The following is a 25004-nucleotide window of genomic DNA, read 5'->3' as shown; positions in this document are numbered from 1 at the left end:
TCACATCCTTAAAGTGCTGTGCCTAGAATTGGAAACAAAATTCCTCTTGGATTGGATTGGATTGGATTGGAGGCCAATCCAGTGCTTTGTAAAGGTTCATCATAAATAGTGGCATAGAGCACGGAAGTTATCAAGCCCCATGTTCTGATGTACAGTTTTAAGTACTTTCTCAACCTGATACATTCAACATTTGTGCACCCTGTTCCTATACTTCCTTTAGATTCGACCAGGGATCTTGCTGCTAAACACTGTCCAGTGACCCCTGCATTAGAAAGTAGAGAAAGCTGCCAATGTTGGCATTCCCAAGCCATACAAACATCCGAGTTAGGAACGAATAGGTCATTCAGCACTCAAGCCTGCTCTCCATTTGATACGATTCCTGATTTACCACCTTAGAGAAGTTGAGAGGAGATTTTATGGAGGCGTTCAAAACCAGGAGGGGCCTCGACAGGGTCAAGAAGGAGAACCTGTTTTCATTTGTGGAAGGGTTGAGATTCGGAGAACATAGATTTAAGATGATAGGCAAAACAACAAAAGGCAACATGGGGGGAAAAGATCACCCCTCTTTATTCTAAACTCCAATGGATACAGGCCCAACCTGTCCAACCTTTTTTCATAAGACAACTCCTTTATCCTTTAAGGAGACCAAAACTCTACACAGTACTCCAAATGTGGCCTTACCATTTCCCTGTATAACTGTAGCAAAACTTTCCTACTTTTATCTTCCATTCCCCTTGCAATAAACGGCAACATTCCGTTTCCCTTCCTAATCAATTGCTATATTTGCATACTAATTTTTTATGATTCACGTGCCACTCCATACCACCGAGTTCTGCAGTCTCTCTCCATTTAGATAATATGCTGCTTTTCTATTCTTCCTGCAAAGTGGACAAGTTCACATTTTCCCACATTATACTTCATTTGCCATATTTTTGCCCATTCACTTAACCTATCTATGTCCCTTTGCAGACTCTCTACCTCCTCTTGATAACTTACTTTCCTACCTATGTTTTTTCATTGGCAAATTTAGCAACCAAACATCCGGACCCTTCATCCAAGTCATTGATATAGATAAATATTTGAAGCCCCAGCACTGCTCCCTGTGGGGTCCAGTGACTCCAGGTTGGAACCTGAGCAGCTGTGGACATTGGCTGAGTAGTGGCTTGGCCTCGGCGAGATACTCCAAATGTTGAATTACTACTAATCTATTATGACCGATGCAGTTGGTAAAGCGGATTTATTTAAAAATCCAATTAAACAACTGTCATAGCCTATAATTTATCATTTTGAGATGCGACTCTAAATTCAGGAATCAGACCATCAGTTCTCGAAGTTTTACATTAAACTAAATTTCAAAAATGAAACCTTTTATTAATTTACACAGGTTAAAAATATATATATATACACACAACTACAAATTACTACTATCATAACTTGTAACGAATTTCCAAACTAAGCTCCATTAAGGCAACAGCAGCCCATCGACTTAACCAAACATCAGGCAAAGCATTTTCACCGTACAAATTCAAAATGAGGTTCTTTTCGCTTTGGTTACTGTGGAGATAGTTGGAGGCTTTCAGCTACCTTTCTTCTTCTGAGAAAAAACTTCCTGGGAACTTCCAGCTACTCCTCCTTTTCCCTGACTACCTGCCTTCCTTTCACCTTCCCACTTTTTATCCTTTTCCAATTTGAAAGGGTGACCGGAAAAAAGGTTTAGCTCTATGAACTAACTCATAATCATCAGCTATCTCTGTTGCTTGTCTTACAGAATCAACCCTCTGTTCCTCCACATGAGTTCTCACTACCGAAGGGATTGAATCTTTAAATCTTTCCAAAAGAATGACTCCCCTAAGAGCTGCATAAATTGTCTCTCTTTTTAATGCCAGGATCCACTGGTCAAAATTACATTGTTTTATTCTTTCAAACTCAATATAAGTTTGCCCTGGCTGTTTTCTCATATTCCTAAATTTCTGACTCTATGCTTCAGGAACCAACCATATGCACTCAAAACAGCTTTTTTCACCACATCAGAATTCACCAACATTTCTTCTGAAAGCGAAGCATGTATCTCATGTGCCCTACCTAACAACATAACCTGTAATAATGACCAGTTTTCCTGTGGCCATTTCATCTGTTTAGCTAGCTTCTCAAATGAAATAAAGAATACTTCAATATCTTTTACCCCAAGCTTTGGAAGAGCTTGTACAAATGTAAACATATATCCGCTGGATTCTCCTCTAGAGATAAATCCTTCCTCACCTACTGACATCTCTTTTTTCTAACTGCCAGCATTTTCAGTTGAAATTCTCTTTCTCTTTCCTCCTTCTCCATCTTCACAATTTCTAATTCCTTTTGCTTGTTCAAATTCAAGCTTCTTCATTTGTAACTGAAGTCTCACTAGCTCCAGCTGTGACTCACTAGTGTCAGGTTTCACTTCCAACTGTAGATGCTGTGCTATACTTCGAACTATATTTGATTTCCTAGCCCCTGCAGGTAACCCCAATTTTATCTTATCCATCAACTCTGTTAACTTACTTTTGGTTATTCTCTCCAACCCAATCGGAGTTATCTCTTCTACTCCCAGACAAGTCTTAGTAATTGCCAAAGCCATTTTGCAGTCTTGCCACTTCTAAAATACCTCACCAACTCCTGAATTCAAAGCGCCCCTCACACTCGTAAGCTTTAAGATTCACCAATTCCCAACTAAGCAAGGAATTAGAAATATAATTTATCCCGGTACAGCCCCCAATTGTTATGACCGGTGCAGTTGGTAAAGCTTAGTTATTTAAAAATCCCAGAGGGAAACTTTAAACAACTGTCATAACGTATAATTTTAAGTGTTATGTTTGAAATGCGACTCTAAATTCAGGAATCAGATCATCAGTTCTCGAGGTTTTACATTAAACTAAATTAAACATTTGGTTAATTTACACAGGTTAAAAAAAAATATATATATATTATATATATATATATACACACACACATGGCTGCAAATTACTACTATCATAACTTTTAACAAATTACCAAACTATTCTCCATTAAGGCAACAGCAACCTATAGACTTAACCAGACACCAGGCAAAGCATCTTCAACTTACGAATTCAAAATGAGGTTCTTTTCACTTTGGTTCCTGTGGAGCCAGTTGGAGGCTTACAGCTGCCTTTTGATTTCACATTGCCTCTGCTCTGCACACCCAAAATGGTTGTCTTGTTAAACCCACCACTCCCATTGAATGTTAATTCTCATTGTATCAACAACCTCTGAACTAAACCTCTCTAACAGTAAAACCCTTTTCATAGTACCAACTTTATTAGTAATATAGACATATGGCTTGGTATCTGCTAGATAGATGTCAGTTTTCACCCCACTTCTTGAATGTTCTATTCAAAAAAAAAATGCAAGTGCATGCTATTTCTCTTGCATATCAAAACTAGTACCCATCAAAGCACCGAGACTAGCTGGCTTTAATCCAATTAAGACACACCCACAGACTAAACCTAAAATAAAGAAAAATATTTTCCAAAATATTATGTACATTAATAGCTTCATGACACAATCCTCAACTCTTAATTACAATATTGCATTTATAAAAAAAAAACCTGGGTTGTCTCCTGATGAATGATCTCTCATTTTTGCTTGACTTGTTGTGTTTCCCTTGTAGGTTGCAAGGAATAGGTTCCATCGGCTATTTATATCGTCTCAGTCCTTGGATACTGTGTCTCCCAGTGACACACTCTTCTGCTTTGAGGTGCTCACTAAAGACCTGGCAAAGGAGAGGGTGCTCGAATTGAATGTGCAACAGGTATTTCCTTCACTCCTTACCGTTTGCTGGTTCTGCCTTTAACACTGGCTGGCCAGCATTTGATGAAATGGCTGCCAATTCATGCAGGTTTGCACTTGCTGTCAGACATTGTTTCCCCTCCCTGGGTTTCTTGGGCAGCTGACTGAGGGTGCCATTTAAGGAACTCCATCTCGGTTGGCTACGGTCATGGTTGTTACTGGACTAGTGATCCAGAGGCTTAAACTAGTAACCAGGAGAATGAGAGTTCAAATCCCACCATGGCAGCTTGAGACGCAGTTTTATGTAAAAACCTGGTATCAGTAAAAACAACCATGAAATTGTCAGATTGTTTTAAAACCCCAACTGGTTCACATTGTCCTTAAGGAAGGAAACCTGCCGTCCTTACCCGGTCTAGGCTTATGTGACTGCAGTACCACACCAATGTGGCTGACTCTTAACTTCCCCCAGAAGTGAACCAGCAAGTCACTCAGTTGTATCAAACCAGCTACAACAGCTCAAGAAAGCTCACCACCACTTTCTCAGAACAGGCCCATTGGGCAGTAAATGCTGGCCTTGCCAATAACACACACATCCCAAGAATATCTTAAAAAAAACTGCTGCTCTTTCAACCAAATCATATTCCACCAAAATGCAGGTTGGTTTTATCGATTTTTGCCAACAGCAGTGCCCACATTACAGATGCAATCTCAAGATTAACACAACGCACTTCCCTCATGGTTCACCTGAGCTGTGAGGAAGGCCTCAAGGCTTTCCTGGGATAGCTGATCTCTGATGGGGTGGCAGTAGAAGTTCCATGGTTCATCGTTTCAGCCCCTGGGAATGGAGATTCCCCTGTACATCCCAGTGGAAGATACAATTGTGTAAAATTCAGGTAAGGGTAAGATTGAGCTTGCATTACTTAATCATGGGTGTGCACAACACTGGCAAGGCAGCATTTATTGTCCATCCTTAGTTACCTTGAAGGCATTGAGTCAGCCATTCTGTGGGTCTCTAGTTGCATGTAAAGCAAACCGATAGGGTGTTGATGGGCTGTGCTGAGGGCCTGCATCCTCGATCTTGTAGAAATTACCTGTCACCATGGGTATTACAGGCTCATTTGAGTTTTGCCAACCCATTGACACAAGACTTTCAATTATAGATTTTCCTAGTTAAAATAAAGTTAATGAGCTGTGTTGTATTGGTCTGTGGAACCAATTCAGTTCTCGTTGTTGAAGCCTTGTTGAAAACTGTTAACCAGGCTGATATTGGTGTGGTCTTATGGCCATGTTTCGTGATAGCTGAATTTGATGTATTTTTTAATCTCACTCAATAATGACCTTTGAGCACATTAGCTGTATTCAGTTGCTGCTCTCTTACTTGTGGCTTTTAGTTGTGCCTGGAGTGTCTCATGCTGTAAGTGACTCTCCCAGCTGGTATGCATGTCTAACTTGCTGCCCCTCTCTGTCTGTAGCGACTGTTAATCCCCAACATCCCGATCAACAAGTGTGCCGCATGTCAGAAACCACAGCAGCCTGATGAAAAACTGCGTCGTTGCACCAGTTGCTACCGAGTCGCCTACTGCAACCAGTGAGTCAGGTCTTCAAATCCACACAATACTGATACAAGCACCAAATGTGACCATTAATTTTCTTTCTTGTTTTCATGTCTGCTCGCTCTTCTATGATAGAATAGAGAGAGTTGTGGGTGGATTCTATGGCTGATCAACAGTCTGAAAGTGTAGCATTATCTTTGTTTCAGTATCTTCACGCTTTTCCTTCAGAGAACAGTGCGGAGTTGTGGAAGAATTTGCAGGTTGATTAACAGTCTGACAGGCCACCATGTGAATGCTCTTTCCATGGCTGTGAGCATCTTTATTTATCCAGCCAATTGGGGAATTATTCCTACGTGGAGGGGTGGGGGGAGGTACTCATGCCCACTGGACATGAGTGTCCTGCTAGAATTCCGAGCCAGAGCTTTGGTTTCTACTAGCCAGGATTGTCTGGAGCTGGGTTTGAACCCAGGACTGTCGTACTGTGAAGTGGAAATGCTGCCAGTGAGGCCAAGGCTTCTCGTTGCCTTTGTTGAAGGCCAAGGGCCCTTGTTTTGGGTCTTCAGATTCCATCCATTCCACTACAATCTCCATAACATGGATGAGGCTGAAATGTTAGCCAGCACCTCAGGTATTCTTTCTGCTCTTTACGTAGCACCAGGACTAACATCTACTTGCACAACTGGGATAGCAGACAGGGTCTTGGTTTAATGTTTCAACCAAATGATGGCATTTCTCACAATGCAGCACTCCTGCACTGGAGTGTGCTCAAGTTCTAGAATGGCATAAACTTCCTTCTCATTCTTCCCCTGTGAGCATTGCTGACAAGGCCAGCATTTATTGCCCATATCTAGTTGCCCTATATCAGTTTGGAACAACTTGATAGATTGAATCAAGGGCAGTTAAGAATAAGCCACTTAAGTTGTAGGACTGGAGTCAGAATGGGTAAGGAAGCATGGCAAGTTTCCTTCACTAAAGGACATTAGTGAACCAGTCTGGTTTTTATTGAACAGTTCAAGAGGTCACTTTTACTTAGACCAGTATTTCATGGAGTCGTATGGCACCAAAGGAGGCCATTTGGCACATTGTGCTAGTGCCAATCCTTTGAAAAAGTTCTTATTTAGTTGAGCTCCTCTGTTTTAAAAAAAAATCCTTTTCAATTAGATATCCAATTACCTTTTGAAAGTTATATCCAGATTTTCTTTTTAAAACTGAATTCAAATTCTCTCAAACTGCACAGTGGGAATTGAACTCCTGTTCACTGGATTAATAATCTCGGCCTCTGTATTACTAGTCCAATAATATAACCACTGCACCACTGTACTCCACACAGATGGCTACTGGTTTGAAGTCTGAGCCGATCTGCCACGTGAGAAAACATCATCAATCTCCCAAACAAGCTATGGTTCCTTGAAGGAAAAATTATTTTAAACATTGCAAAGAATTTTTTCGTACAGTTGCTTGGTGGTTCAGAACTTAAACATTGCTGAAATGTTGCCAAAGCTTTTCGTATTGCACACTGGGACAAATACAATGCCAAATTTCAAACGATCGCAATTTATACTACAGCAGAAAGGGTTGCTGATTGGTTGGCAAGTTGATTCTGTTTGGCCAAGGTGTTGCCATGGAGAAAGCAATGGGGAACCGTAAGCCCCCATGCTCCAGGGTAATTCTAAAAAGATGCAAGGCTTGAACATGTTCCTTTTGTTTTCAGAGAATGTCTCCCTGCATAATTGAGTCATGTTACAAAAAGCTTCAGCAACATGTCTCTCTTTTCGTAGTGTTTTAGGATTAAAATTGTGTGTCAAGACTCTTTGTCATGCACAGGCAATGAGAATTGGCCATTTGGTGACATCCAATTTGTGCTTTAAAAGCCTTTCAAAATAACTTGCTTCTTCTCTCTTTCCCACCAACCCCCACCCCCAACCTCTCCCTCTCTCTCTCTCTCTCAATACCTCAGGACTTGTCAAATGAACCATTGGTCAGATCACAAAGGCCAGTGCAGAGCGGAGAATATCGGCTGTCCCTTCATAATCAGCATCCCTGAGTCACGGCTCACATACTCCAGGCTCTCACAGCTGCTGGAGGGATATTCAAGGTACTGTAATTTTAAAAATGAAAATGAGCTGTATAGATTAGCACAACACTGGCTCCAAGTAACAGCTGCCCCTTACTCCCACTGACTCAGGAAACAAAAGTTGCAACACACTCACATGCCTTTCACATTATCTCAACATTGCTGAGGGGTTTTATGAAGCATTCGGACAGTGACATTACAAGAAGGCTTTTAGTCACTGGCATGTGTTTTTTCTTTGACCCACTAGTCATGTGGCAGGCTGCTGATTGCATTGTTCCACCAACGCCTGGACTTTGTGGTGTGAATTTAAATGCCCTATGAACTGTGTGAAGCCTGTGCTGAGTTAGCTGACCATAATAGATGCAGGAGTGGGTGGGTATGTTGCCATTGAACTTGGTGCCCTTGGGCTAGGGGAAAATGACCCAGTGACGTAGAAGAACAGAGTGCACAGAATAGGATTAAAGACCCCTGCTGACCTTCACGCTTGATGAACCAGACTGGGTGCAAAGGAAGGAGCTGCGCTACATCCAGCTTCTCCCCTCTGAAGCCGACATTTCTTCCCATCCTATTGCTATAGAGAGGATAGGATTTCCTTGGTCTGAAACCGAGGTACAATATACTTGCTGCTCTGATGACACCCTGATGGGTTTATAACCACACAACAGACAAAGCAGGTGTGGCAGTGTCTGGGTAGTAAGTGACTCACCCACCTCTGGCAATTTGGCCATACCATACCCCCACCATGCACCCCATATACTCACCTGAGTAGATATACATGCACATTAAGACCTGGGTGAAACTTTCCAACAACATGGGGCTTTTGCCTACAGCTTCAAACAAAATAAGCCAACTTCATTCTCAGTCATCCTGAATATTAAGAGCTTAGTTGCTAGCTTAAGAGGAGGAGGTGGGGGGGAATCCTAATTTACTTTAAAGGACAAGCAAATGCTTCTGCCAGGAAACTGTCCACCTCCCACAGAACAGAGTCAGTCAAATCATGTTAATCTAAAAGCTAGAGGCCAGCCTGATCAACATTGCACCTTCACACTGGAGCTGTTTGTCCAGAGGAAGCTGCTGCATTATTCCTGACTGGGGCACTTGCCTGTTGAAATATAGAAGAGAACAAAAGAATCCAGAACTAGGAGCCATCAGTATAAGGTAGTCATCAATAAACCCAATAAGGAATTCAGGAGAAACATCTTTAGAATAACGACTACAAGTCAGCCAGTTTAACTTTGGTGGTGGGGAAACTTCTAGAAACAATAATTTGGGACAAAGTTAATAGTCACATAGCCGCTTGCAGGTCAATTAAGGATTTAAGGGAAAGTCATGTTTAGCTAACTTGTTGGAGTGTTTTTGAAAAGGTAACAGAGGGTTGATGAGGCAATACTATTGATGTATGCATGGATTTCCAAAAGGCATTTCACACAGTGCTGCACCACAGACCTGTGAGCAAAGCACATGGATTAAAAGGGACTGTAGCAACATGGATATGGAATTGGCTGAATGACTGGAAACAGCGAGTCGTGGTTAATGGATGTTTTTTGGGTAGTGTAGAACTTCAGAAGGACATTAGAAGAATGGATGGACAGGTGGAAGATGAAGTTCAATGCAAAGAAATGTGAAGTGATTCATTTTTGTAGGAAGGAAAAACGTGGGAGAGGCAATATGAAATAAAGGAGACAGCTCTGTAGGGGCTCTATATGTGCATAAGCCATTGAAGGCGGCGGGACAGGTTGAGAACACGGTTAATAAAGCATACAGGATCCTAGGCTTTATTAATAGGGGCATAGAGTACAAGAACAAGGAGGTTATGTTGAACTTGTATAAGACACTAATTCAGACTAAGCTGGAGTATTCTGCCCAGTTCTAGGCACTGCGCTAGGAAGGATGTGAAGGCATTGGAGAGAGTGCGGAAAAGATTCACGAGAATGATTCCAGGGATGAGGAACTTCAGTTATGAAGATAGATTGCAGAAGTTGAGACTGTTTTCTTTGGGGAAGAGAAGGCTGAGGGGAGATTCAGTAGAGGTATTCAAAATAATGAGGAGCCTGGACAGAGTAGATATGGAGAAACTGTTCTCACTCATGAAAGGATCGAGAACAAGAGGGCACAGATTTAAAATCATTGGGAAAAGAAGCAAAAGCGAAATGGGGGAAAACTTTTTACACACAGCAAGTGGTTAGAGTCTGGAATGCACTGCCCAAGTGTGGTGGAGGCAGGATCAATCGAAGCTTTCAAAAGGAAATTAGACTGTTTGCTGAAAAGGAAGAATGGGCAGGGTTACAGGGAGTAGGCAGGGGAATGGCACGAAATGAATTGCTCATTCAGAGAGCTGGTGCAGACACGACAGGCCGAATGGCCTCATTCTGCATTGTAACAATTCCGTGGTTGAGATAGTCGGAATGTGGAACTCCCTACCACAGGGAGTGTTTGAGATGAATAACGCAGAAGTATTTAAGGCAAGCTAGATAAATGCATGAGGGAGAAAGCACTAGAAGGATATGCTCATAGGGTGAGATGAAGTGAGGGTGGAAGGAGGCTCATGTGGAGAAAGAATACTAGCAAAGTTGGCCTAAATCACCTGTTGTTCTGTAAATATCTAATCTAATAGGTGTGCATAAACCCTCAAAACCTCTAATAGTGCAAGCAGACACGGGCTGTGCTCTAACCTCAAACTTGGTTTTAAGCTGCCTGTTCACACAGGGTACCTATCCAACATCCAATATCCAGGCTTGGGCTGACAAGTGGCAAGTAACATTCGCACCACACAAGTGCCAGGCCATGATCATCTCCAACAAGAGAGAATCTAACCATCTCCCCATGACATTCAATGGCATTACCATCACTGAACCCCCCCCCCCCCCCCCCCACTATCAACACCCTGGGGGCTACCATTGACCAGAAACTGAACTGAACTAGCTACATAAATACTGTGGCTACAAGAAACACAGCAATCCGCTTGATTGGCACTCCTTCCACAAACATTCACTCCCCCCACCACCGGCAAACAGAGGCAGCAGTGTGTGTCCCATCTGCAAAATGCACTGCAGAAACTCACCAAGGTTCCTTAGACAGCACCTTCCAAACCTGTGACCACTACCATCTAGAAGAACAAGGGCAGCAGATAGATGGGAACATCACCACCTGGAAGTTCCCCTCCAAGCCACACACCAGTGTGGAAATATTTTGCCATTCCTTCACTGAGTCAAAATCCTGGAACTCCCTTGCTAACAGCACTGTGGGTGTACCTGCGCCACATGGACTGCAGCGGTTCAAGAAGGCAGCTCACCACCACCTTCTCAAGGGCAATTAGGGATGGGCAATAAATGCTGGCCCAGCCAGCGAAGCCCACATCCTGTGAATGAATTAAACAAAAAAAACAATCCTGCTGTGATAATACGAGTGATGCTGTGGCCAAGTCTCAACCATATGGCAGGCTGTTCACCTCAAGGGAAGAATTTCACCCAGGCTTGGCAAATTCCTCAACAATCTTGTCTTGTGCATGACGAAAGCCGTACTATGAGACCTGTATTCACCTCTGACCCATGTACCCTTCACCTTCCAGCTAACACTGAACACATTGATACTGCACCGTGGCAGTATACCATAGCAGGACTCTGAATGCTTTGGAAATTGTAAAATGTTCTCAATTTTGAGAGGTTTTCAGAGACTAAATAAGAAACTTTCCACTGACAGGAGAGTTGTTAACCAGAGGACACAGATTTAAAATAATTGACAAAAGAACCAAAGGGGAGATGAGAATTCTTTTTAACACAAGAGTTTTCATGTTCTGGATTGCGCCACCTTAAGAGTGGTGGAAGCTGATTCAATTCAAGAAGGAATTGGATCAATACTTAGAAGAAGAAATTTGCAGGGCTATCAGGAGAAGCAGAATGAGATTCATTGGCTAAAGGCAAAATACTGAGGATGCTGGAAATCTGAAACAAAAACAAAAAGTGCTGGAAAGACTCAGGTCTGGCAGCATCTGTCGAGAGAAAGACAGAGTTAATGTTTCGAGTCTGTATGACTCTTCAGAACTAAAGAGAAGTAGAAATGTGGTGAACTATATATTGTTTAAGGTGGGGTGGGACAGGTGAAGCTGGACGGAAGGCCAGCGATAGGTGAAGGCAAAGGAGAGATTGACAAAGATTTCATAAACAAAAAACCGACGGGGTGTTGATGGTGGTGATGATACTGGTTAAAGGAGGTGCTAATGGTGACATTAAGAGTAGAAAGCAGAATGAGCAAGTGACAGATGGCCCTAATGGGGGAGGGGACAAAAGACTGAAATAGGCTAAAAGGTAGGGATAAAACGATGAATAAAAATGGAAATAATTTTTAAAAATAATAATGTAGGTGGGAAAAATATATATAAAAATTTTCAAATAAATATTCAAATAAATAAATAAAAACTCCATATTCAGTCCAGAAGGCTGTAAAGTGCCTAGTCGGAAGATGAGGTGCTGTTCCTCCAGTTTGCGTTGAGCTTCACTGGAACATTGCAGCAGGCCAAGGACGGACATGTGGGCATGAGAGCAGGGTGGAGTGTTGAAATGGCAAGAGACAGGAAGGTCTGGGTCATGCTTGTGGACAGACCAAAGGTGTTCCGCAAAGCAGTCACCCAGTCTGCGTTTGGTCTCCCCAATGTTAAGGAGACCGCATTAGGAGCAGCGAATGCAGTAGACCAAATTGAGGGAAGTGCTGCTTCACTTGAAAGGAGTGTTTGGGCCCTTGGATGGTGAGAAGTGGGGAGGTAAAGGGGCAGGTGTTGCACCTTCTGTGATTGCATGGGAAGGTGCCGTGGGAGGGGGTTGAGGTGGAGGGGGTGATGGAGGAGTGGATCAGGGTGTCCTGGAGGGAACAGTCCCTATGGAATGTCGACAGGGGGGGTGAAGGGAAGATGTGTTTGGTGGCATCATGCTGGAGTTGGTGGAAATGGCGGAGGATGATACTTTGAATGCTGAGGCTGGTGGAGTGAAAAATTAGGATAAGGGGGACCCTATCATGGTTCTGGGAGGGCGAGGAAGGTGTGAGGGCAGAGGCATGGGAGATGAGTCAGACATGGTTGAGGGCCCTGTCAATCACCATGCGTGGGAAATCCCGGTTAAGGAAGACATGTCAGAAGCACTGTTTTGGAAAGTGGCATCATCGGAACAGATGCGACAGAGGCAAAGGAACTGAAGATGCGACGGAGGCAAAGGAACTGAAGATGGGATGGAGTCCTTACAGGAAGCGGGGTGTGAGGAGTTGTAGTCGAGGTAGCTGTTGGAGTCGGTAGGCTTGTAATGAATATTGGTGGACAGTCTATCACCAGAAATTGAGACAGAGAGGTTAGGGAAGGGAAGTGTCAGTGATGGATCGTGTGAAAGTGATGAAGGGGTGGAAATTGTAAGCAAAATTAATAAATTTTTCCAGGTCCAGACGAGAGCATGAAGCGGCACCAAAACAGTCACCGATGTACCGAAGAGAGGGGGCCTGACTAGGAATGTCCCACATACCCCATAAAGAGACAGGCATAACTGGGGTCCGTGTGGGTACCCGTAGCCACACCTTTTATTTGGAGGAAGTGACACGAGTTTAAAGAGAAATTATTCAGTGAGAGAACAAGTTCAGCCAGACGGAGGAGAGTGGTGGTGGATGGGGATTGGTCGGGCCTCTGTTCGAGGAAGAAGCAAAGAGCCCTCAGACCATCCTAGTGGGGGATGGAGGTGTAGAGGGGTTGGACTTCCATGGTGAAGAGGCGGTTGGGGCCAGGGAACTGGAAATTGTTGATATGACATAGGGCATCAAAGGAATCGTGGCTGTAGGTGGGAAGAGACTGGACAAGGGGAGAGAGAATGGAGTCAAGATAGGAAGAAATGAGTTCCGTGGGGCAGGAACAGGCTGACACGATCTGTCTATCGGGACAGCCCTGTTTGTGGATTTTGGGGAGGAGGTAGAAGTGGGCTGTCTGAGATTGGGGGACAGGTTGGAAGCTATGTAGGGAAGATCTCCAGTGACAGTCCTGGAAACAATGGCTTAATGTTCGGTGGTGGGGCCATGGTCCAGGGGGAGGTAGGAGGAAGTGTCTGCGAGTTGGCGCTCAGCCTCTGCGAGGTAGAGGTCAGTACGCCAGATAACAACAGCACCACCCTTGTCAGCAGGTTTGATAAAGTCAGGGTTGGACCTGAGAGAATGGAGTGGGGCAAGTTCAGAAGGAGACAGGTTAGAGTAGGTGAGAGGAGCAGAGAAATTGAGATGGCCGATGTCACGCCGACAGTTAGCAATGAAAAGATCAAGAGCAGGTAAGTGGCCAGAGGAAGGGGTCCAGGTGGAGGGAGAATACTGGAGGCAGGTGGAAGGATAATTGGCTACTTCTCCCAAAGAGCCAGCACAAACATGAATTACCACTACCTGTATTGTAGGACTGTATGATTCCACAATGGGTGAGATTGTATATGTTTTACTGTGTACGGTGAGATTAATATTTTTGTATCCTGTGACAGGTATTCAGTCAACGTGTTCCAGCCCCCATTTCAACCAGGGCGAATCTCGCCAGACTCACCCCTTTGTAAGACAGAAAATGTGCAGCCCAACCCTGGAAACACTACCAGCTCAGAGATTGGGGATGGAAGGATGCCCTTGGAGGTTCAGGAGAGAGACTTCAGGCCTGTGCATCGCACCCATTTAAGCAGCTCTGTTTCTGAGCCCTTACTGGCCTCTGCTTTCTCGAAGGGGATGAGTATGCCCGGCAGAGACAAAGATTCCATTCACAGCTACGACTCCGGATTCTCAGAATTGCGGCCACTGTCACATGAGGACACTGGATGTGAGAAGGAAACCTCTTATGAGAAAGCTCCAAAGCCTGAAGGTGATGGTTTTTTCCCCTAGCAAACCCTTCTTGATAAAGCAGAATCGTGTACAGATCCCAGTTTAAAAATAACTATGGAACATCTTGTCTGTACACATCAGCTACACTGCTCCACCTCCAGAATAAGATACAAGAGCATGAGGAAAGGCCATTCAAGCATCAATGCTCATCTTTTTGCAGTAAGGTGGTCAGTTTTTACGATGTTGCTCTTCCCTGAATCTGGGTGCAGAAGCCGCCTTGTAATGTGGTTTTAATACAGCAATATAAAGCAAGGCCTTAATCAGCAGAATAAAAAAAAAACAGAAATGCCCACCCAGTTAGGCATCATCTTTGATGAGATGGAGAGAGCTAATGTTTCTATTTGATATCCTTTCATCAGAACTGGACCATAATACTGTGCAAACTGATTGTGATTATGTGAAATTTGCTGTGGCATTCTTGCACTATAGTGCCAATTTAATATCCACCTCTTATATTCAGGTAGAACTTTGTACTGTGCTGAGTTTGTGGGGCTCCCCTATATGGAAATGCAGCCCCTGAGGGAAAGATGAAGAGTGCGTGATTATCAGTCGAGGGCACGAGCAGCTTCTGGACTGTAATGCTTAAACATAGTCCCTCAATGGTTACACTTGATCAGTCACCTTACTCTGCACTTTTTTCATTGCAATATCTAAATGCAATCTGAACCTTGTAAACCTTCAGTGTAGATGTGTGCTCCATGCTTCTGGTTATAATACCTAGCATGCTGTTGACTTCTATAAAATTGGGGTATTGAAGGTGACAAACCTGCCTTCACTCCCAGCACCTTGTTGTAGCTATAAATCAGAAAATACTGGAAGCTGGCAACATAAGTGGAGAGAGTAACAGTTAATGTTTCAGCTCAGTGATCTTTCAACTGGACCTGATGAAAGTCCTCTGCTAAATCAACCCCAGTCGTCTATTTTTAAAACCTCTCTGTAACACTGTCCAATTACCAAAAGACTCCATTCATCATCCGTGCAATTGCCTATTCCTTTTTACAAACCTTGTGTTGCTTTTATCTCTGTGTATTGCTCTCATTCTCGTTTTAGGTTAACACATTTAACCAAGTTACCGTTTGAACTCTACAACCAGATAATGAAAATAGATTCGAAAACAAAGAGCACAGCACTCACAGTTGTGAACTTTAACCATCCCCCTATCTCCACCATTACACAAATAACTCTCGATTCCTGCAACTTTTACTTTGACTAGAAGTCTTTCCTTGGGAACTTGATGGAAGTTTGCAGAAACTTTCTGAAAGTTTAAAACTATGCCCAAGATAGTTTCACTGTCAACTTTATCTGATGTATTTGAAACTGAGGTGGTTTTATCAGGCAGGCAGCTTTCCCTTTTAAAGCCTTTTAGTTATTAAACGATTCTGCAGTTAATAGTTTTTGCACACTTGAATCATTTGCAGTGTTCTTTATCCCCATAGCTGCAATCCCTGGTTATCAGCAGCCAACTGAGTCTGTGCACTTCCACACCCCACAGTTTTACATCAAGATCATTGACTCTTCAAACAAAGAGCAGAAAATGGAAGACAAAGGTGAGGCCAATACTATAACCAGGATTGATTCTTGCAGTGAGACTGTTAGGCATAGTTTATTTTCATATATGTGCCGTGTTGTTCAGCTCTTTGTCAGCTGCTACACAAAACCAGGTTGTTAAACTAAATTGAATGCCTTTTTTTAAATGTAGGGCAGCTGCAGCTATTTTGGGGACATTGGTCACTGAACATCTCTATCTCGTTTAATCCGGTTGCTTTGAAATCCTTCTGCATAAATTGCTATTGCACAGCACCTGCACCTTGCTGATACAGCATAGCCCTTTCTAAACACTCTCTCCGTTTTGGTTATGCCAGCTCCAACTGTGCCCCTTGGCCTGGTATCTGCTATGGTCAAAAGGGAGAGGTGGCGGCTGACAGTACATTTGTACAATTACTTGTTGCGGGCACTTTATGTAACTGACCAAAAAGAGGGTTTACTGTCAGCCCATTGTTGGGAAAAACATGAGCAAGAAATAAGGCAGGCTGTCCAAACAGCCAGTGACCCCTGCTGCGGCACTCACTGCCAGAACCAGGAGAATAGCTTCAAAAGAGTTCTGCAGTGCAACTGTTCACAAGGCAAGCCTGCTGCGTACACACTCATAGGGTGGTACCATCTGTTAAATGAAGTGTTCTGTTTCTGGCAAAGTGTGCTCTACATTATTTTTTTTTTAAAAAGAATTTTTTGAGTAGACTATCTCTTTTTTATCAGAAATGATATATTGGGAGACTGATGAGGAAAAGAATCTACAAATCTCTACGTATTGGCACCTGCACTATGCTGCTGCCTTGCATAGGCTGTTCCCTGGCATTAGCAGCAACGTTTCCCCTGCATTCCTTCATTCCCCCACCCCACTTATGCTCTGTCACCAGCACATCTCAGCCACACCCCCACCCCCACTGGCCTCAGGCAATTACAGCCGAACACTAGGGAGCATTAATTTCAGGATAGTGGGGACTGGTAGCAGAGAAAGGGGTAGGGGGGGTCAGTGTTTTATTCCTAACCATTAAACTGGAGCTGCATGCTGGCAGGTACCTGTGTCGTGGAGAGGCATTGGAGGACGATGGTATGTTCAAATGTATCAAAGACTGCAGACGGAACAAGAGGTGATAGTTTACCTTTGTCACAATCACAGTGGAAATCATTTGTAACTCTGCTGTACTGAGGAAGCACGGCAGTGTTGGAGGGTCAGTACCAAGGTGCACTGTGCCGTCAGGGGGTTGTGAAGGGGGGCATGCCACAGGCCTGCTCCGCCATCCCTTTGGACAAGATTTTAAACCAAGGCCCCGACTTCCTCCTCAGATGAATGATTTTGAAAAAGAGCAAGGTATTTTTTCTGGCTTCGCTGACCAATATTTATCCTTCAACCACCTTTATGTTGAACAGTGGATTTTGAATTGCCACATGTTCTATGTAGAGCCACTCAAATTTATTGATGTAGTTTCCATCAGGATGTTTGTCTTTGCAGGGCTATGTACAACAATCTTCCAGATGTTTGGCATATAGCCGAGATCATTCAATAACTTTGGATCATTCTGGCTTCTCTCCTGAACAGGTGATGCTCCATTGGAGCTCCCAGACAGTGTCTCACTGGCAATGGTGTGGAAGAACAATGAGCGACAGAAGGAGTACGTGCTAGTGGAATCTAAGGAGCTGGAGTATGCTGAAGATCCCAGTTCAGCCAACGAAGCAGCCAGAGCTGGCTACTTTACCCTGGAACAGTGCCTGAATCTCTTCACCAAACCTGAGGTGCTGGCGCCTGAGGAAGCTTGGTAAGGTTCTGCTTCATCTCCCTCACCATAGTTTGTGTTCTCCCTTTCCTGTCAGGAATGCATCTTAACTATGGGTAGGACTCTCACCTCTGAGTCAGGAGGTCATGGTTTCAACTCCTGCTCTGGAAACTTGAGAGTATAATCCAAATAGTCCCAGTGCAAAACTGAGGGAGTGCTGCACTGCTGGAGGCATCATCTTTTGGATGAAACATTAGACCAATGCCCCATCTCCCCACTCAGTTGGACATGAAGGATCCCATGGCGGCTATTTGAAAGAAGAACAGAGGAGTTCTCTCCAGTATCCTGGCCGATATTTATTCCTCAACCAGTATCGCTAAAACAAATTATCTGCTCATTTGTCTCACTGCTGTTTGTGGGATTGTGCTATGTGCAAATTGGCTACCATGTTTTCTGCATTATTACAGCTGTAGCATGCTCTGGGATATTCCTGAAATGCTGAAAGGTGCTAGGAAAAAGTGGGTCACCTTCTAAAGGGGCACATGAGGATGAATGGTAAATGTGAGCTTTGCCAGTGATGCCCACATCCTGAGAATTAATTTTTGAAAAAAATGTTTGATTTCAGTATCCAGAATTGCTTTAATTCATTTCTATTGAGCTGAGCTGGACAGACCAGCAAGATTTCCTTGGCACAACTGTATTTCTTGGTCTCGGGCAGTGATTTATTATGTGCACGCAGGCAGTGTGAGGCTTGGCACTGACAGCTGCTTCTGACCCATTGCAGGTATTGTCCTAAATGTAAACAGCACAGGGAGGCGTCCAAACAGTTGATGCTGTGGTGGCTTCCGAACGTACTCATCATTCAGCTGAAACGCTTCTCCTTCCGTAATTTCATCTGGAGAGACAAGATCAATGACATGGTGGAGTTTCCCATCAGGTGTGCAGCGCAGACTGAAGCTTCACTGCATTTTATTTTGTTGCCTGTTTGTACCTGTGTTTTAATTTATCTCCTCCTAAAATCATACAGCACAGAGAGAGGCCATTCAACTCATTGAGCCTTTTCCAACTCTTTGGCAAAAGTGTAGTCATGAAGGTCAGTTCTGACTGTGAAAACCCTAGAGGAAATCATCTCAGTCCAGTACCAGAGTGGGTGGGGGCTTAGGTCCACCAAGTAAAATTAGATACCACATCACGGGCCCTCAGTTCAAAACTGTTCCCTAATTCAACACTAAATCTGTGGTGTGACATGTTGAGGCTAAATGATAACTGGTGGGAAAAATGTTGCATTCATGCAGTACGGGTAAACTTGATTGAGGCACTTGCTCAGCGGTAGATAGTGTACTAAGAACTATACCCTCTACCTGTCCCAGGCATATTTGATAACATCATAGGAAATAGGAGCAGGAGTAAACCATATAGCCCTCAAGCCTGCTCTGCCATTCAATACAATCATGGCTGATCCTTGGTTTCAACTTCACCTGCCCACGCTCTCACCATATACCTTAATTCCCTGAGTAATCAAAAATCTAGCTTTCCCAGCCTTGAATATACTCAATGAGGAAGTATCCACAACCCTCTGGGGTAGAGAATTCAAAAGATTCACAATTCTGAGTGAAGAAATTTCTCCTCTTCTCAATCCTAAATGATTGGTCCCTTATCCTGAGATTGTGCCCCCATGTTCTAGATTTCCCAGCCAGGGAAATCAACCCCTGTCTACCGTGTCAAGGCCCTTGAGAATCTTGATGTAGGATATTGCAAAGGGAGATTTATTCTGTATCTAATCCATCCTGCACTTGCACTGTGAGTGTTTGTTGGGGACAGAATAAAAGAAGCTATACTTCGTATCAAACGAGTGCTGTATCTGCTCTGGGAATGTTTGAGGGAAGTGCCCATTTTGAACATTTACAGGAGAATGAGAAAGCCAGGATTACCTGGGAATCTGAATTTTTCATTAAACATTGTGTTAATCACTTTTTCCCTTAAAAGAAATCTGGACCTGAGCAAGTTCTGCATTGGTGTGAAGGATGTTCGGCAGCCGCCTGTCTACGATCTGTATGCGGTAATTAATCACTATGGCGGGATGATTGGGGGACACTACACCGCCTACGCACGTCTGCCTAATGAAAAAAACAGCCAGCGCAGTGACGTGGGTGAGTTAATATCCACCAGACACACTGCTCGAAACGTAAGCTTCTGGTTTCTTCCTGCCCAGGTCCTTGGCTCAGTGGGAGAGCAGCAATTGTCTGTCATAGCCCCATCTGTCAACTGGACTCTTTTTGACCTATTCTTTCATGGGATGTGGGCATTGCTGACAAGGTCAGCATTTGTTGCCCATCCCTAATTGCCCTTAAATTGATTGGCTTGCTAGGCCATTCCAGAAGGCAGTTAAGAGTCAACCCTGTCTCTTGTGGATGTGGAGTCACATGTAGGCCAGACCAGGTAAGGATGGCAGATTCCCTTCTATAAGGGATGTTAGTGAACCAGATGGGTTTTTACAACAATTGATAGTTTCATGGTCAACATTATCATTTGTGAGGAGACGGTGTAATGGTAATATCACTGGACCAGCAATCCAGAGGCCCCGGCGAATGTTCTGGGGACTCTGGTAGGGCACTGAGGAGTGCGGACGAACAAAGGGATCTGGGAGTTCAGATACATAATTCCCTGAAAGTGGCGTCACAGGTAGACAAGGTTGTAAAGAAAGCTTTTGGCATACTGGCCTTCATAAATCAAAGTATTGAGTATAGGAATTGGGATGTTATAGTTAGGTTGTATAAGACATTGGTGAGGCCAACTTTGGAGTATTGTGTGCAGTTCTGGTCGCCTAACTACAGGAAGGATATCAGCAAGATTGAGAGAGTGCAGAGAATATTTATTAGGATGTTGCCGGGTCTTAAGGAGTTGAGTTACAGGGAAAGATTAAACAGGTTAGGACTTTATTCCTTGGAGCGTAGAAGAATGAGGGGAGATATGATAGAAGTTTACAAAATTATGAGGGGTATAGACAGAGTAAATGCGAGTAGGCTCTTTCCACTTAGATTAGGAGAAATAAACACGAGAGGACATGGCTTTAGGGTGAAAGGGGAAAGGTTTAGGGGGAACTTCTTCACTCAGAGTGTGGTGAGAGTGTGGAATGAGCTACCATTTGACATGGTAAATGCGGGCTCACTCTTAAGTTTTAAGAATAAATTAGATAGATTCATGGATGGGAGAGGTCTGGAGGGTTATGGACTAGGTGCAGGTCAATGGGACTAGCGGAATAATATTTTGGCACAGACTAGAAGGGCCGAATGGCCTGCTTTCTGTGCTGTAGTGTTCTATGGTTCTATGACTCGAGTTCAAATCCCACCACGGCCGCTGGTGGAATTTAAATTAAATTAATAATTCTTTAATATAATGAATATATGATGACCATTACCAGCATCACTTGCTGTTACCTGCCAACATCCTCTGGGGACCAGTAGGTTATTTTTGGATCCATGGATAATAGAACATTTATTAAAGGATTTGGCTTCTAGAGGCTTTCAAAGAAAGGGCAGTTTTCTCACTCGATCAGTAAGGAAAAGACATTGATCAATCAGATAATAGGATATGCAGATCACAAGCTCCCAACCCTGTACTAAGATAACTGGCCTGGGCCCAGACTTTCCAACTGGGAAGCTACCATTGTCCTTGCTGCCTCTGGGTCAGGGAGAAGCATAGGAATAGGTGGAGACCATTCAGTTACTCCTGTCCAGTACAGAAGAACAGGAGGCAGCCATCAGCTCCTTGAGCCTATTCTCATTCTACTTGATCATGGCTGACCTGCCCCTCAAATCCAATTTTCTATCTGTGCTCTACATCTCCCGATACCCTTACCCAACAAAAATCTATAGATCTCTGTCATGAAATCTCCAATTGATCCCCAGCATCTGCAGCCTTCTGGGGGAGTTTGTGTTCCGGATTTCCACTGGCCTTTGTGAAATGCTTCCTGACATCACCCCTGAATGGCCTGGCTCTAATTTTAAGGTTGTTCCCACCTTCCCCCACCCCTCCCGACCTTTGTTGTGGACCACCCCCACCCCAGAGGAAATAGTTTCCCTTTATTTACCCTGTTGAATCTTTTTCAAACATTGCAGCCAAGTATCAAGTGACCCTTCAATCACGCATATTCAAGGGAATACAACCTAGGTTTATGCAGCCTGTCCTCATAATTTAACCATCTAAAACCTAGCATCATTCTGGTGAACTTGTGGTGCTGAAGCTGAACGCTGCACTTCAGATGACATCTAATCAGGGACCTGAACAACTGAAGCGTCACTTCTTCCCCTTATATTCATTGCTCTTGAGATAAAGGCCAACATTCCATTAACCTTTTTTTGATTGCTTTTTGTACCTGTCCACTAGATTTTAATGATTTGTGCACTTGAACTCTCAAATCTCTGCAATTCACAGTTTCTCGTCATTTGGATAAAATCAGCCCGAGTTCCCCGTCTTGATTGTTGGTCCGGGTCTGCAGGCATTGATGGTGAAGGAGTCGGTGCTGGTCACTCCATTTACCTCGATGGAAACACTCACACGGCAACTATTTGAAGAATGGTGCAGGAGTGAGGGTTTCTGATCTCTGGAACTTACTCCAGCAATCATTTAGAGGCCAGGTGAAAATAGGAAACTTTAATGAAAATGTAGCCATTATTTTTCCTTGCTTTCCTCATATAATTAGTAACGGATGATTACCAAAATGATAATTTGTGTGTCTTTGTGCAAAATGCATTGGGGTAAGAGTTCTTTTTCTTTGTTTGTGTAAATGAATACTTGAAGATTTCATCAGTTCATTATCTTTAGTAAAATGGAAGCTTTGTTCAAAATAGCAGGCTTTTTCCTGAAATACTGAACCAAGAACAACTGCATAACCACATTTCCAATGTTGCAACATGCAACAACATGAAGGATCCTCATTGCCCCCAACTGCCCCCAGCCAAACATCCACTGTGCTGAGTGTGTCCCTCAGTTCACTGTCTGCCTTGAAGTACCAGTTGTGTCAACTCTGTCACTGTGGTAACCACCATCTTCCTGCGCAGGTTGGCGTCTCTTTGATGACAGCACTGTCACGACGGTCGACGAAAGCCAGGTAGTCGCACGACATGCATATGTACTGTTCTACCGTCGCCGCAATTCTCCAGTGGTAAGGCCTTCACGGACGAGAGCTGCAACACGTGGAACAGAGTGCACAGCTGAAGCAGAAGGAACAGCCTCCCAGGTTTGTAGTGAGGGAGGAGATTCTCATCCCTAGCTCTTCAGCCTTTTGTAACAGAGAAACGATATATTGTTTGTGGCTATCTCTACACTGATAGAAAAGTTACCAAAGTTCTCTGTGCAATCACTTCGTTCTCTTCCTCCCTGCACAATCAGGAATGTGCAGATATCCAATTGCCATTTCAGTTGACTTGCCAGTTAACAGTATGTTCTGTGCAAGCCTCCGAATGAGTACTCGCCCTAAAGATGCTGCATAAGAAATGGCTTTTCCCAAGGTGCTTGTGGTGACAAAATCAAATGACATATGTTGCACCTTCCATGGAATCTTGTTCGAGGTGACTTGCTCTGCTTTTGAAATTGCCAGGTCAGCTAGTTATGACCACATCACTGAAGCAGTTTTAAATGCATTGATCTCTCGAAGGAACATGAGCTGCATTTCCTGCTGATTTTGTCCTGAAAGTACCTTCTCCTTAACGTATTTTCCCTTATCCTCCTGGAGATGGATTAGTGTCCTAGAAAGGCATGCCGCTTTATAACAGGAATACCCATTGGTGGATTTAACTGTTTATGCATTACTGCTTGAATCCAGTCAATAATGTGGAGCATCGCTGCTAACCTGATCCCATCTCCTCATTCAGTGGCCTCATGTATATACTTTCCAATAGGAATCATTGAATAGATACCAGAAACTCTTGTTCTTTTGTTCCCCAACCCAGTGACAGGCAGGTCCAGTGTAGCACCCCAATTGAAAACAGTTAAACCAACACAGCCTGGCAAATTTTCATCTCTCCCACACATTTTTGCCACATGCTAGTGTCTTGGACTCGGTGCTGTGGCTAACGTCATCTGATGGAGTCAGCACTCAATGATTACATGTCTGACATGTCAAGGAATGGATAGAGTTGTATTCTTTTGGATTAAGAGGACTAATGGGGCATTTGATTAGTGTTCGAAGGAATGAGAAATGTAAACAGATTATTGCTGAAAAGAGACGTTGAAAGAGTTCATCTTACACTCATCAGGGCAAACACAATGCCAAATTTCAAACAATCACAGCAATTATACTACAGGAAAAAGGGGTGCTGATTAATTGGCAAGTAGACTCTGGCTGAGGCTTTGCCATGGAGCAAGCAGCTTTTTAGATGGCGTGATGCCCAGAACTGAACCTAGTTACACCAGCGGGGCCAACCAGAGCTTTATACAACCTTAGCATAACTCCCATCTCCTTGTATTCCTTTGAGATAAAGGCCAAAGTTCCATTAGTCATTTTTTTTGTATTTCTGTACTTAGACCTCTAAATCTCTTTGCTTCTGCGCAGCTCCTAGCTTCTCTCAATTTAGAAAATGCTCTGATCGATTCCTCTTGGGCTCAGAGTGGCTTGAGCTCCATCTGCCACAGTTCTGCCCATTCAGTCAATCATTGCCCCCTTGCACCATTCTGCTCCCATCTACGCTACTTACTTTGCAACCTAACCCTTGTCAGCAAACTTGGACATATGGTTCTTTATTTCTTCATCTAAGTCATTACACTCTGTTATCACTTGAAACACCCCTGTCTGTTTTAAATCTTCCTAGTTTGGTTTTAAGGATCTTTTTAGCATCCTGCACATTAATGTGATGTCTGACATGCAACCAGGTGATAAATGAATGTACCACCTCTGGTGTTGGGTTTAACTCACTAGCTAGCCTGGGAGCTGGAATGTATATCTAAACCAGATTAATGTAAAACCAAAAGCCAGTTCTGCAAGATTGGCACAGTTAATAAAAAGTTAAGCACCTAAGTATGCAGAAACTAAAACAACATTGTCTGCAAATCTGTGTTAGTACAAGTTTCAATGAGAAATTGTTTCATTTTCATAGTTTTTTCTGACTCCTTGAAGGAATATCCCAAGATAAAGTCCTGACCTTGCCCTTGAATAGTTGCATTTAGAAATTTAAATTAAAAGTTTTCAAACAAAATTTGGCTGGTCTCCCAGTTGAACAACTATCTTCATGCTATTCTGAAATTCTGTTGCTGAAATATGAATTCTTATTCTTCCACCTCAATTTCTAGAGCCATTTCTGCTCCCATCACCAGCTCAGTGAAAAGGATTATTCTGGTGCCATTGTTTTGGAACAGGTGAAAGGGCAGGACACCACTAGGGTTAAAAGAGTAAAAGACTTTGTGCTTCAGTGACACCATACTTGAATGTTTGGATGTTTATAGATTGTTGGA

The 25004-nt window shown here is 43.5% G+C and overlaps 1 protein-coding gene across 8 annotated transcripts in view; it reads left to right on the top strand.

The window, feature by feature from the left end:
• The window catches only part of usp19 (ubiquitin specific peptidase 19), a 148465-nt gene that overhangs the window by 109491 nt on the left and 13970 nt on the right, over positions 1 to 25004 (top strand). For all 8 annotated transcript variants that reach the window (XM_078543079.1, XM_078543078.1, XM_078543082.1 and 5 more), the window contains 9 exons: positions 3662 to 3802; positions 5253 to 5368; positions 7291 to 7428; positions 13896 to 14260; positions 15717 to 15827; positions 17381 to 17597; positions 18340 to 18492; positions 19542 to 19705; positions 22616 to 22794. In XM_078543079.1, the coding sequence (XP_078399205.1) occupies positions 3662 to 3802; positions 5253 to 5368; positions 7291 to 7428; positions 13896 to 14260; positions 15717 to 15827; positions 17381 to 17597; positions 18340 to 18492; positions 19542 to 19705; positions 22616 to 22794 (1584 nt within the window). The remainder of the gene's footprint in view (positions 1 to 3661; positions 3803 to 5252; positions 5369 to 7290; positions 7429 to 13895; positions 14261 to 15716; positions 15828 to 17380; positions 17598 to 18339; positions 18493 to 19541; positions 19706 to 22615; positions 22795 to 25004) is intronic.

The sequence above is a fragment of the Cetorhinus maximus genome, chromosome 6, assembly GCF_964194155.1.
Source record: "Cetorhinus maximus chromosome 6, sCetMax3.hap1.1, whole genome shotgun sequence".
Lineage (NCBI taxonomy): Eukaryota > Metazoa > Chordata > Chondrichthyes > Lamniformes > Cetorhinidae > Cetorhinus > Cetorhinus maximus.
This window is presented reverse-complemented; position numbering and strand designations above follow the sequence as displayed.